The sequence below is a fragment of the Trichomycterus rosablanca genome, chromosome 8 (assembly GCF_030014385.1).
Source record: "Trichomycterus rosablanca isolate fTriRos1 chromosome 8, fTriRos1.hap1, whole genome shotgun sequence".
Taxonomy (NCBI): domain Eukaryota; kingdom Metazoa; phylum Chordata; class Actinopteri; order Siluriformes; family Trichomycteridae; genus Trichomycterus; species Trichomycterus rosablanca.
The window spans coordinates 41,471,319-41,485,407 of NC_085995.1; the positions used below are offsets into that span (position 1 = coordinate 41,471,319).

Here is a 14,089-nt window from a genome sequence, read left to right on the forward strand (position 1 = left end):
AAGAAGAAGTAAACAGAATTAATTCCTCACTTCCACAGTTCAATGACCCAATGCGCCCCCCCTTCTCCCGGCTTCATTAATAAGAGGTCGGCTGACGGCGCTGCGCCCCGCGGCCCTCTGGGATGGCGGAGGTGTGTGTAATCCGGTCACAGGCTCGTACCGAGAGCGCCCAATCAGACTGTTTATTTATCCAGTGCCGCGCGATCGCTTCCACATGTCACGCCGGCGCTGTGCGTGTGTCTGTGCACGCCGGACAGGGAGAGAGAGAGAGAACCGAAACGCACACGGAGACATCTGGGGACGGGCGAGCTCGGCACGCCGGTGCTGCTTCTCTCACCGAGAAAATAAACGCTTACGATAACCAGCACCGACCTAATCAGCCTGCTGTCGCAGATTCTCACAATCACACCTGAACCCATCCGCCCCGCCTCGCCCCGGTCCCGCTTCATCACCGGACTAGTTTCACATCGGCGGGACCGCGGGAAGCGGCCGGGCTGTTTATCCAAGCGCGAGGACCCTCGACAGGTCCAGATCAGCAGGTTCCTCACCAAACCGTACCGGTTCATCTGCTGACACCGTGCCACACGGCCCCGGTACGACCCTGGCATCATCCGAAGCCTGATTAATCCCTCCGAGACCAGCATTCTTTCTCTGTAGCATCTTGAGTTACGCGCAGACGTAAACACCCGCCATGTGCCCGCGCCCGCGCCGCCGCGGAGAGAGGCCGAGCGAGATTCACCGAACCCTGTTTACACCGGCTTTGTTTGAAACGTCCCTTCAAACAAACGTCGACTCGGCATTCTAATCAGATTTCCTATTTCAATTTGCTCACATAGAAGCTTATAAACAAGCCGTCAGCACATCAGCAGCCTTCCACAGAACCAGGCCCGGATCCCTGGCGAGAGGGAACCGTTATAGAAGAGCACACAGCAGAAACGCAGAGATTCAATTCTACTCAGCACAACACGAATGCGTCAGGATTTCTACATTTTGCTACTAGTAAAGAGAAACAATCAATACACAGCACCACGATCTTTAATTGACCGACTATGAAAATAAAACTACACATAAACGGCGCTTTAAAAAGTCCGTCGACTACCACCACTAGCTACACCCTAACCCTGTATTAAACTTGCTCAACTCCCATGTTCAGTCTGGCGACCTCCGGTGGCTACACGACACCCTCGGCGGCTTAGACGCGCCGACATCTTTACACCTACCAGCGATGGATTATTGTAAAGAACATGAGCACATACAGAAGAAAGAATATAGAAAGCTCCAGCCTCTATATATATATATATATATATATAGTCTATACGCTCTGTTCATGTAGCCTACATAACACTCCTGTTCATATTTACTGCAAACAACTCTTTACAACAGTTTATTATATTACATATTACATATCTTTATCTATAATATTTACTGCACCACACTGTTTAATACTTTATTATATTATACAGTAGATTTCTTATTCTATTTATTTAACTACACACTGTTGTACAATAATACTTTTGTACTTTAATACTTCATTTATCTTCAGCTGCTGTAATAATAACTGACTTTACTTATGGGATTAATAACGTGATCTGTCTGTCTGTCTATGTAACTGTCTGTCTGTGTAACTGCCTAAGTGTCTATCTATCTGTCTGTCTATCTATCTATCTAATCTGCCTAAGTGTCTATCTAAGTGTCTATCTATCTGTCTATCTATCTGTCTGTCTGTCTGTCTGTCTGTCTGTGTAACTGCCTAAGTATCTATCTGCCTAAGTGTCTATCTGTCTGTCTGTCTGTCTGTGTAACTGCCTAAGTGTCTATCTATCTGTCTGTCTATCTATCTATCTAATCTGCCTAAGTGTCTATCTAAGTGTCTATCTATCTGTCTATCTATCTGTCTGTCTGTCTGTGTAACTGCCTAAGTATCTATCTGCCTAAGTGTCTATCTGTCTGTCTGTCTGTGTAACTGCCTAAGTGTCTATCTATCTGTCTGTCTATCTATCTATCTAATCTGCCTAAGTGTCTATCTAAGTGTCTATCTATCTGTCTATCTATCTGTCTGTCTGTCTGTGTAACTGCCTAAGTATCTATCTGCCTAAGTGTCTATCTGTCTGTCTGTCTGTGTAACTGCCTAAGTGTCTATCTATCTGTCTGTCTATCTATCTATCTAATCTGCCTAAGTGTCTATCTAAGTGTCTATCTATCTGTCTATCTATCTGTCTGTCTGTCTGTGTAACTGCCTAAGTATCTATCTGCCTAAGTGTCTATCTGTCTGTCTGTCTGTGTAACTGCCTAAGTGTCTATCTATCTGTCTGTCTATCTATCTATCTAATCTGCCTAAGTGTCTATCTAAGTGTCTATCTATCTGTCTATCTATCTGTCTGTCTGTCTGTCTGTCTGTGTAACTGCCTAAGTATCTATCTGCCTAAGTGTCTATCTGTCTGTCTGTCTGTGTAACTGCCTAAGTGTCTATCTATCTGTCTGTCTATCTATCTATCTAATCTGCCTAAGTGTCTATCTAAGTGTCTATCTATCTGTCTATCTATCTGTCTGTCTGTCTGTGTAACTGCCTAAGTATCTATCTGCCTAAGTGTCTATCTGTCTGTCTGTCTGTGTAACTGCCTAAGTGTCTATCTATCTGTCTGTCTATCTATCTATCTAATCTGCCTAAGTGTCTATCTAAGTGTCTATCTATCTGTCTATCTATCTGTCTGTCTGTCTGTGTAACTGCCTAAGTATCTATCTGCCTAAGTGTCTATCTGTCTGTCTGTCTGTGTAACTGCCTAAGTGTCTATCTATCTGTCTGTCTATCTATCTATCTAATCTGCCTAAGTGTCTATCTAAGTGTCTATCTATCTGTCTATCTATCTGTCTGTCTGTCTGTCTGTGTAACTGCCTAAGTATCTATCTGCCTAAGTGTCTATCTGTCTGTCTGTCTGTGTAACTGCCTAAGTGTCTATCTATCTGTCTGTCTGTCTATCTATCTATCTAATCTGCCTAAGTGTCTATCTAAGTGTCTATCTATCTGTCTATCTATCTATCTGTCTGTCTGTCTGTGTAACTGCCTAAGTATCTATCTGCCTAAGTGTCTATCTGTCTGTCTGTCTGTGTAACTGCCTAAGTGTCTATCTATCTGTCTGTCTATCTATCTAATCTGCCTAAGTGTCTATCTGTCTGTCTATCTGCCTAAGTGTCTATGTCTATCTATCTATCTGTCTGTCTATCTATCTGTCTGTCTGTCTATCTATCTATCTGCCTAAGTGTCTATGTCTATCTATCTATCTGTCTGTCTATCTATCTCTCTGTCTATCTGTCTGTCTATCTATCTGCCTAAGTGTCTATGTCTATCTATCTATCTGTCTGTCTATCTATCTATCTGTCTGTCTATCTATCTATCTGTCTATCTATCTGCCTAAGTGTCTATCTATCTATCTATCTGTCTGTCTGTCTGTCTATCCATCTATCTGCCTAAGTGTCTATCTGTCTATCTATCTATCTGTCTGTGTCTGTCTGTCTGTCTATCTATCTAACTGCCTAAGTGTCTATCTGTCTGTCTGTCTGTCCATCTATCTATCTAATCTATCTATGTTTGTCTATCTATCTAATTGTCTGAGTGTTTGTCTAAGTGTCTATCTATCTATCTGTCTATCTCTCTAACTGTCTATCTGTTTATCTATTTATCGATCGATCAATCTAACTAACTGTCTAAGTGTCTATCTATCTATAACTCTATCTGTTTGTCTGTCTGTCTAACTGCCTAGGTGTCTATCTGTCTAGCTATCTGTCTGTGTTTATCTTACTAACTGTCTGAGGGTCTGTCTATCTGTCTGTCTGTCTATCTGTCTGTGTCTATCTATCTATCTATCTATCTATCTATCATCTATCTATCTATCTATCTATCTATCATCTATCTATCTATCTATCTATCTATCTATCTATCTATCTATCTATCTAATCTATCTATCTATCTATCTATCTATCTATCTATCATCTATCTATCTATCTATCATCTATCTATCTATCTATCTATCTATCTATCTATCTATCTATCATCTATCTATCTATCATCTATCTATCTATCATCTATCTATCTATCTATCTATCTATCTATCTATCTATCATCTATCTATCAATCTATCTATCATCTATCTATCTATCATCTATCTATCTATCATCTATCTATCTATCTATCTATCTATCTATCTATCTATCTATCTATCTATCATCTATCTATCTATCTATCTATCTATCTATCTATCATCTATCTATCTATCTATCATCTATCTATCTATCTATCTATCATCTATCTATCTATCATCTATCTATCTATCTATCTATCTATCTATCTATCTATCTATCTATCATCTATCTATCTATCTATCATCTATCTATCAATCTATCTATCATCTATCTATCTATCATCTATCTATCTATCATCTATCTATCTATCTATCTATCTATCTATCTATCTATCTATCTATCTATCTATCTATCATCTATCTATCTATCTATCTATCTATCTATCTATCATCTATCTATCTATCTATCATCTATCTATCTATCTATCTATCATCTATCTATCTATCATCTATCTATCTATCTATCTATCTATCTATCTATCTATCTATCATCTATCTATCTATCATCTATCTATCATCTATCTATCTATCTATCTATCTATCTATCTATCTATCTATCTATCTATCTATCTATCTATCTATCATCTATCAATCTATCTATCTATCTATCTATCTATCTATCTATCTATCTATCATCTATCAATCAATCAATCTATCTATCTATCTATCTATCTATCTATCTATCTATCAATCTATCTATCTATCTATCTATCTATCTATCTATCTATCTATCTATCTATCATCTATCTATCTATCTATCTATCTATCTATCTATCTATCTATCTATCATCTATCTATCTATCTATCTATCTATCATCTATCTATCTATCTATCTATCTATCTATCATCTATCTATCTATCTATCTATCATCTATCTATCTATCATCTATCTATCTATCTATCTATCTATCTATCTATCTATCATCTATCTATCTATCATCTATCTATCTATCATCTATCTATCTATCTATCTATCTATCTATCTATCTATCTATCTATCTATCTATCTATCTATCTATCATCTATCAATCAATCTATCTATCTATCTATCTATCTATCTATCTATCAATCTATCTATCTATCTATCTATCTATCTATCTATCTATCTATCATCTATCAATCAATCTATCTATCTATCTATCTATCTATCTATCTATCTATCTATCTATCTATCTATCATCTATCTATCTATCTATCTATCTATCTATCTATCTATCTATCATCTATCTATCTATCTATCATCTATCTATCTATCATCTATCTATCTATCTATCTATCTATCTATCATCTATCTATCTATCTATCTATCATCTATCTATCTATCTATCTATCTATCTATCTATCTATCATCTATCTATCTATCTATCTATCTATCTATCTATCTATCTATCATCTATCAATCTATCTATCATCTACAGTGTATCACAAAAGTGAGTACACCCCTCACATTTCTGCAAATATTTTATTATATCTTTTCATGGGACGACACTATAGACATGAAACTTGGATATAACTTAGAGTAGTCAGTGTACAACTTGTATAGCAGTGTAGATTTACTGTCTTCTGAAAATAACTCAACACACAGCCATTAATGTCTAAATGGCTGGCAACATAAGTGAGTACACCCCACAGTGAACATGTCCAAATTGTGCCCAAAGTGTCAATATTTTGTGTGACCACCATTATTATCACTGCCTTAACCCTCCTGGGCATGGAATTCACCAGAGCTGCACAGGTTGCTACTGGAATCCTCTTCCACTCCTCCATGATGACATCACGGAGCTGGTGGATGTTAAACACCTTGAACTCCTCCACCTTCCACTTGAGGATGCGCCACAGGTGCTCAATTGGGTTTAGTCCATCACCTTTACCTTCAGCTTCCTCAGCAAGGCAGTTGTCATCTTGGAGGTTGTGTTTGGGGTCGTTATCCTGTTGGAAAACTGCCATGAGGCCCAGTTTTCGAAGGGAGGGGATCATGCTCTGTTTCAGAATGTCACAGTACATGTTGGAATTCATGTTTCCCTCAATGAACCGCAGCTCCCCAGGGCCAGCAACACTCATGCAGCCCAAGACCATGATGCTACCACCACCATGCTTGACTGTAGGCAAGATACAGTTGTCTTGGTACTTCTCACCAGGGCGCCGCCACACATGCTGGACACCATCTGAGCCAAACGAGTTTATCTTGGTCTCGTCAGACCACAGGGCATTCCAGTAATCCATGTTCTTGGACTGCTTGTCTTCAGCAAACTGTTTGCGGGCTTTCTTGTGCGTCAGCTTCCTTCTGGGATGACGACCATGCAGACCAAGTTGATGCAGTGTGCGGCGTATGGTCTGAGCACTGACAGGCTGACCTCCCACATCTTCAACCTCTGCAGCAATGCTGGCAGCACTCATGTGTCTATTTTTTAAAGCCAACCTCTGGATATGACGCCAAACACGTGGACTCAACTTCTTTGGTCGACCCTGGCGAAGCCTGTTCCGAGTGGAACCTGTCCTGGAAAACTGCTGTATGACCTTGGCCACCATGCTGTAGCTCAGTTTCAGGGTGTTAGCAATCTTCTTATAGCCCAGGCCATCTTTGTGGAGAGCAACAATTCTATTTCTCACATCCTCAGAGAGTTCTTAGCCATGAGGTGCCATGTTGAATATCCAGTGGCCAGTATGAGAAAATTGTACCCAAAACACCAAATTTAACAGCCCTGCTCCCCATTTACACCTGGGATTTTGACACATGACACCAGGGAGGGACAACGACACATTTGGGCACAATTTGGACATGTTCACTGTGGGGTGTACTCACTTATGTTGCCAGCCATTTAGACATTAATGGCTGTGTGTTGAGTTATTTTCAGAAGACAGTAAATCTACACTGCTATACAAGCTGTACACTGACTACTCTAAGTTATATCCAAGTTTCATGTCTATAGTGTTGTCCCATGAAAAGATATAATGAAATATTTGCAGAAATGTGAGGGGTGTACTCACTTTTGTGATACACTGTATCTATCTATCATCTATCTATCTATCTATCTATCTATCATCTATCTATCTATCTATCTATCTATCTATCTATCTATCTATCTATCTATCATCTATCTATCTATCTATCTATCTATCTATCTATCTATCTATCATCTATCTATCTATCTATCTATCTATCATCTATCTATCTATCTATCTATCTATCTATCTATCATCTATCTATCTATCTATCTATCTATCTATCTATCTATCTATCATCTATCTATCTATCTATCTATCATCTATCAATCAATCTATCTATCTATCTATCTATCTATCATCTATCTATCTATCTATCATCTATCTATCTATCTATCTATCATCTATCTATCTATCTATCTATCTATCATCTATCTATCTATCATCTATCTATCTATCTATCTATCTATCTATCTATCTATCTATCTATCTATCATCTATCTATCTATCTATCTATCTATCTATCTATCTATCTATCTATCATCTATCAATCTATCTATCATCTATCTATCTATCATCTATCTATCTATCTATCTATCTATCATCTATCTATCTATCTATCTATCTATCTATCTATCTATCATCTATCTATCTATCTATCTATCTATCTATCATCTATCTATCTATCTATCTATCTATCTATCTATCATCTATCTATCTATCTATCTATCTATCTATCTATCTATCTATCTATCATCTATCTATCTATCTATCTATCTATCTATCATCTATCAATCTATCTATCATCTATCAATCTATCATCTATCTATCAATCTATCATCTATCTATCTATCTATCTATCTATCTATCTATCTATCTATCTATCATCTATCTATCTATCTATCTATCTATCTATCATCTATCTATCTATCTATCTATCTATCTATCATCTATCTATCTATCTATCTATCTATCTATCTATCTATCTATCATCTATCTATCTATCTATCTATCTATCATCTATCTATCTATCTATCTATCTATCTATCATCTATCTATCTATCTATCTATCTATCTATCATCTATCTATCTATCTATCTATCTATCTATCTATCTATCTATCTATCATCTATCTATCTATCTATCTATCTATCTATCTATCTATCTATCTATCTATCTATCATCTATCTATCTATCTATCTATCTATCTATCATCTATCAATCTATCTATCATCTATCAATCTATCATCTATCTATCAATCTATCATCTATCTATCTATCTATCTATCTATCTATCTATCTATCTATCATCTATCTATCTATCTATCTATCTATCTATCTATCATCTATCTATCTATCTATCATCTATCTATCTATCTATCTATCTATCTATCATCTATCAATCTATCTATCATCTATCTATCTATCATCTATCTATCTATCTATCTATCTATCTATCTATCTATCTATCTATCATCTATCTATCTATCTATCTATCTATCTATCTATCTATCTATCTATCTATCTATCTATCTATCATCTATCTATCTATCTATCTATCTATCTATCTATCTATCTATCATCTATCTATCTATCTATCTATCTATCTATCATCTATCAATCTATCTATCATCTATCAATCTATCATCTATCTATCAATCTATCATCTATCTATCTATCTATCTATCTATCTATCTATCTATCATCTATCTATCTATCTATCTATCTATCTATCTATCATCTATCTATCTATCTATCTATCTATCTATCTATCATCTATCTATCTATCTATCTATCTATCTATCTATCTATCTATCTATCTATCATCTATCTATCTATCTATCATCTATCTATCTATCTATCTATCTATCTATCTATCTATCATCTATCAATCTATCTATCATCTATCTATCTATCATCTATCTATCTATCTATCTATCTATCTATCATCTATCTATCTATCTATCTATCTATCTATCTATCTATCTATCATCTATCTATCTATCATCTATCTATCTATCTATCTATCTATCTATCTATCATCTATCTATCTATCTATCTATCTATCTATCTATCTATCATCTATCTATCTATCTATCTATCTATCTATATATCATCTATCTATCATCTATCTATCTATCTATCTATCTATCTATCTATCTATCTATCATCTATCTATCTATCTATCATCTATCTATCATCTATCTATCTATCTATCTATCTATCATCTATCTATCTATCTATCTATCTATCTATCATCTATCTATCTATCTATCTATCTATCATCTATCTATCTATCTATCTATCTATCTATCTATCTATCTATCTATCTATCATCTATCTATCTATCTATCATCTATCTATCTATCTATCTATCTATCTATCTATCTATCTATCTATCTATCATCTATCTATCTATCTATCTATCTATCATCTATCTATCTATCTATCTATCTATCTATCTATCTATCTATCTATCTATCTATCTAACTTGTCTGTCCATCGGTCAATCGATCTGGGCAGCAGTGGGTTTGTGTATGGTCACATTGGCGCTATAACTGTAATGAGTGCAGTAATAATATATCATGCACAGATATTTCGTTGGTACTTTTTATGACTTTTTTATCCACGATAAAATCTAGAGAATCACAAACATCTGAGCACAGCTGAGCACATAAGCAACCCAAACATTCAGCAGAAAGATCCCCACCGCACAGCGCCGCTCTCACCGTGTCTTTAAATCCATCGTATTTGTAGACGTGCCCGTTACTCGTGGCCAGTTTGATCCCGTGGCCGAGACAGACGCGCCGCCACTGGGCGAGAGACAGGTCAGGAGCAGAAATACTGTCCACCTTTCCCGTCTTGCTGCTTTTGTAGACCACAGACTGTTTGCTAAACCTCAGCCGCCCGTCGTTCTGAAAGAAACCACAGACGCACACAAATCTGTAACGGATAAAAGCGCACAGAAGGACCGCACATGCACGATGAGGGGACGTGAACATGTGACCTACCCAGCATCCTTTCACCTCCTGATAGATCTCGTTGAACTCCAGTGTGTCTCCCATCTTTGCCACCTGAGAATGAAACGAATCATCGGTAAGCATCTAGTCCTCCCACCCAGGACTAAACAGTTCGGTGACGGGTGATGTTCATTCCACCACATGGGTACTGAGGAGAACTTTGATGCTGGTCCTCCATGAGTTCTGAGGAGCAGAGCCGAAGATGTAGCTCAACGAACATCATGGTATCAGGTGTGTGTGTGTTAAACACACAGTTTAAGATAGTCTGCTGGTCTTGGTTGGTCTCCAATCTTGATCAGCATCCTTACCTGACCAGGTGAGCACTTTGTAGTTCTACAATCACTGACTGTAGTCCATCTGTTTCTCTACATGCTTTGTTACCCCCTTTCATGCTGTTCTTGATGGTGGTGGTGTGTTAGTGTGTGTTGCGCTGGTATGAGTGGATCAGACACAGCAGCGCTGCTGGAGTTTTTAAACACCTCACCGTCACTGCTGGACCGAGAATCGTCCAACAACCAAAAACATCCAGTCGACAGCGCCCCCTGGGCAGCGTCCTGCGACCACCGATGAAGGTCTAGAAGATGAGCGACTCAAACAGCAGCAATAGATGAGCGATCGTCTCTGACTTTACATCTACAAGGTGGACCGACTAGGTAGGAGTGTCTAATAGAGTGGACGGTGAGTGGACACGGTGTTTAAAAACTCCAGCAGCGCTGCTGTGTCTGATCCACTCATACCAGCACAACACACACTAACACACCACCACCATGTCAGTGTCACTGCAGTGCTGAGAATCATCCACCACCTAAATAATACCTGCTCTGTGGGGGTCCTGTGGGGGGTCCTGACCACAAGTCAGTACTACAGTCTACAGTACAGACTACAGTCAGTAATTGTAGAACTACAAAGTGCTTCTATATGGTAAGTGGAGCTGATAACATGGACAGTGGGATAACACAGGAATATAAAGTAAATTCCACTGCAGTTGTAGCCTAGTGGTTAAGGTGCTGGACTAGTCGAAAGGTTGCTGGTTCAAGCCCCACCACTGCCCACTGTTGGGCCCCTGAGCAAGGCCCTTAACCCTCAATTGCTTAGACAGTATACTGTTATAGTACTGTAAGTCGATTTGAATAAAAGCATCTGCTAAATGCTGAAAATATAAACGCTTGTAAGCCCTCACAGATGTAAATATCGCGATACTTGTAGTTTAATGTGGGAATGAGAGCAAATATCGCGATATTTTAATTCCTCCACATCATGATGAAGAACCGAATCACAATGCAGTCGCGGTGCTAAGCTAACTGCATAACGGTGATCAGTCCTCACACACACAAACCCCACTAATAATACATCAGCACAGGTTTTAATGCTCATTTACGGATGTTTAGTATATTTGGAGGTATAACCGGAGCGATCTGAGCTGTTCTGGGTGTAAATCTGTCAGTAATAATCAAATAAAATAAAATAAGCCGCAGGTTTACCTCAGATTACTTCTTTCCCGCGTGAAGCGTCCGGGATCTAACCACAGTGACGCGGAGGGATACGATGTCACTTCCGTTTTCACGGCACAACGGCTGCGTTTACAATCACACAAACTATCCTACGTAGTGTGCCAGAATAGTGTCAGTATCAACAGCTAGTGCACTCACTCTAGCAGACTCTTTAGTGAGTGAGTGTGCAGTTTGCGACTTAGCCTTTCCATAGCGAAAGTTCAAATTGTTTAGGCTATATAAACAGTGCGCTATACATTAAACATGAAGTTATTCAGGAATCAGTAAAATATTCTCAGTTTATGGTAATAAATGAATATAATACAAACCTTCACTGAATGGTTTATAAATATTAAAACACCAAAGTTAATACAATTAAACAGAAATAGCTGTAGCCTCGTGGTTAAGGTACTGGACCAGTAACCTGAAGGCCCAAAGGTTGCCACTGTTGGGCCCTTGAGCAAGGCCCTTAACCCTCAATCACTTAGATTGTATACTGTCACAAATGTAAGTCGCTTTGGATAAACTGAAAATACAAAACACCAGTTCACGAAGACCTAGTGACCAGTCTAGGACTGAACCCAGGTACCCAGGACCTACTCCACTAGCTGTGCCACCATGCCACTTCGTTCAGTTCCAGGTCGCTGCTTTGTGATGGTTGGCTGCACACTTGGGTCAGCTTTCTCCAATGCTCTCTGTCTCATATTGCCTGATAATGCAATCCACATCGTAATGTTGTCAATCTAACTTACCCTTGGTCTTCCTAGTCTTTTGAGTCTTTCTAAAAGTTCCGTCATAATAACGTCTTCGATATTGTCATGTGGGTGCCGTATCACAGGCCCAAAACATGACCTGTGCGACAATGTGGTTTAGTAAGCTTCTTTTCTGTTCTGGCTGTTTAGCAAACAGGTTCAGTGTCACTGCAGTGCTGAGAATCATCCACCACCTGAATAATACCTGCTCTGTGGTGGTCCTGTGAGGGTCCTGACCATTAAAGAACAGCATGAAAGGAGCTAACAAAGCATGTAAAGAAACAGCAATATAGATGTACTTTATTGTACTGAATCTTTTATGATTCAGTAACAGTAAAAGAAATATATAATGCTATGTATATAGAGAACTGTGTGCTGTTGTTTGTGATGTACCACTTTGAGAAATGTCTGGTGTGGAGGAACATACCTGGTCTAATTTCTATTCCAACACCGTTGGAATGAACTGGAATGCAGACTGTGAGCCATGTCTTATCACAAAGCATCTGAGTTTGACTTTTAAGAACAGCAGTTTTTCCTCAAATAAGGTGTTTTGACTAATTAACCATTGATGTAGCATCATTACGAGCTCAAGTTCTACTGTAAACAACAACCATGAACCACCAGAGGGCGACAAAGACTCGAGCTCATGTCAATCAGTAATAATCCTGAAAAAACAGATAATTTCAAGATTTATATGAAAATAAAAACAGATAATTTTAAGATTTATATGAAAATAAATAAATAATGCTATTAAAAGTCATAAATTATACAAATTGATAGAATTGCTTTAATTATAGGCAATTATATTAGTCAGTTTCAGTCAAATGAATTATTTCAACGAAATTATTTATATTATAGAATTATAACCAATTTATCAATCAGGTTAAAAACATAAAATCAGTTAATTTTTGTGTCATTTCAATCAAATAAGGTGCTGTAGTCGATTAATTTAGCTTGTTTTTCTCATTTAGATTAGTTAGAATAGTCAGAAATCATTAATATTGAAATAAACACTTTAGTTAAATTAGTAGAATTTGTTAAATAAATTGACATTCAGGAGATGCTTTTATCCTCAGTGATTTACAGTGCTGTGACAGTATATAGTCTAAGCAATTGAGGTTTAAGGGCCTTGCTCAAGGGCCCAACAGTGGCAAGCTGGCAGTGATGAGGCTTGAACCGGCAACCTTCTGATTACTGGACCAGTACTGTTAACTACTAGGTTACCACTGCCAAATGAAGTATGTTGGTCCAGAAAGTTATGGTCAATTATTTAATTTATTTATTTGTATTAATTTGTAAGGGCAGGTGTAGCCTAGAGGTTAAGGTACTGGACTAGTAATCAGAAGGTTGCCGGTTCAAGCCTCACCTCTGCCAGGTTGCAACTGTCGGGCCCTTGAGCAAGGCCCTTAATCCTCAATTGCTTAAACTGTATACTGTCACAACTGTAAGTCACTTTGGATAAAAGCGTCTCCTAAATGCTAAAAATGTAAATGTAATTTAACTAGCCTATGCAGTGTGTCCAGTGGAATAAACTCTGCTCTACTGCCCCAAGGTGCCTCTCTTAGGCCCCCTGACTGCATGTTTTTGAACTGTGTGAGGAAACCGAAGCTCCTGGAGGAAACCCACGCAGACACGGGGAGAACATGCAAACTCAGCAGAGAGAGGACCCAGACCACCCCGTCTGGGAATCGAACCCAGGACCTTCTGCTGTGAGGCGATAGTGCTAGTCCTAGGGGTTTTTGTATCTG

General features: G+C 38.1%; 1 protein-coding gene across 1 annotated transcript in view; it reads right to left on the bottom strand.

Moving 5' to 3' along the window:
• ssrp1a (structure specific recognition protein 1a) overlaps positions 1–11,624 on the bottom strand; it is a 45,935-nt gene extending 34,311 nt beyond the window's left edge. The window contains exons 1-3 of the mRNA XM_063000910.1: positions 11,581–11,624; positions 10,091–10,153; positions 9,809–9,994 (exon numbers count right to left, since the gene is read on the bottom strand). Coding sequence (XP_062856980.1) covers positions 9,809–9,994; positions 10,091–10,144 — 240 coding nt within the window. The 5' untranslated portion in view covers positions 10,145–10,153; positions 11,581–11,624. The remainder of the gene's footprint in view (positions 1–9,808; positions 9,995–10,090; positions 10,154–11,580) is intronic.
• Positions 11,625–14,089: the final 2,465 nt, after the last annotated feature.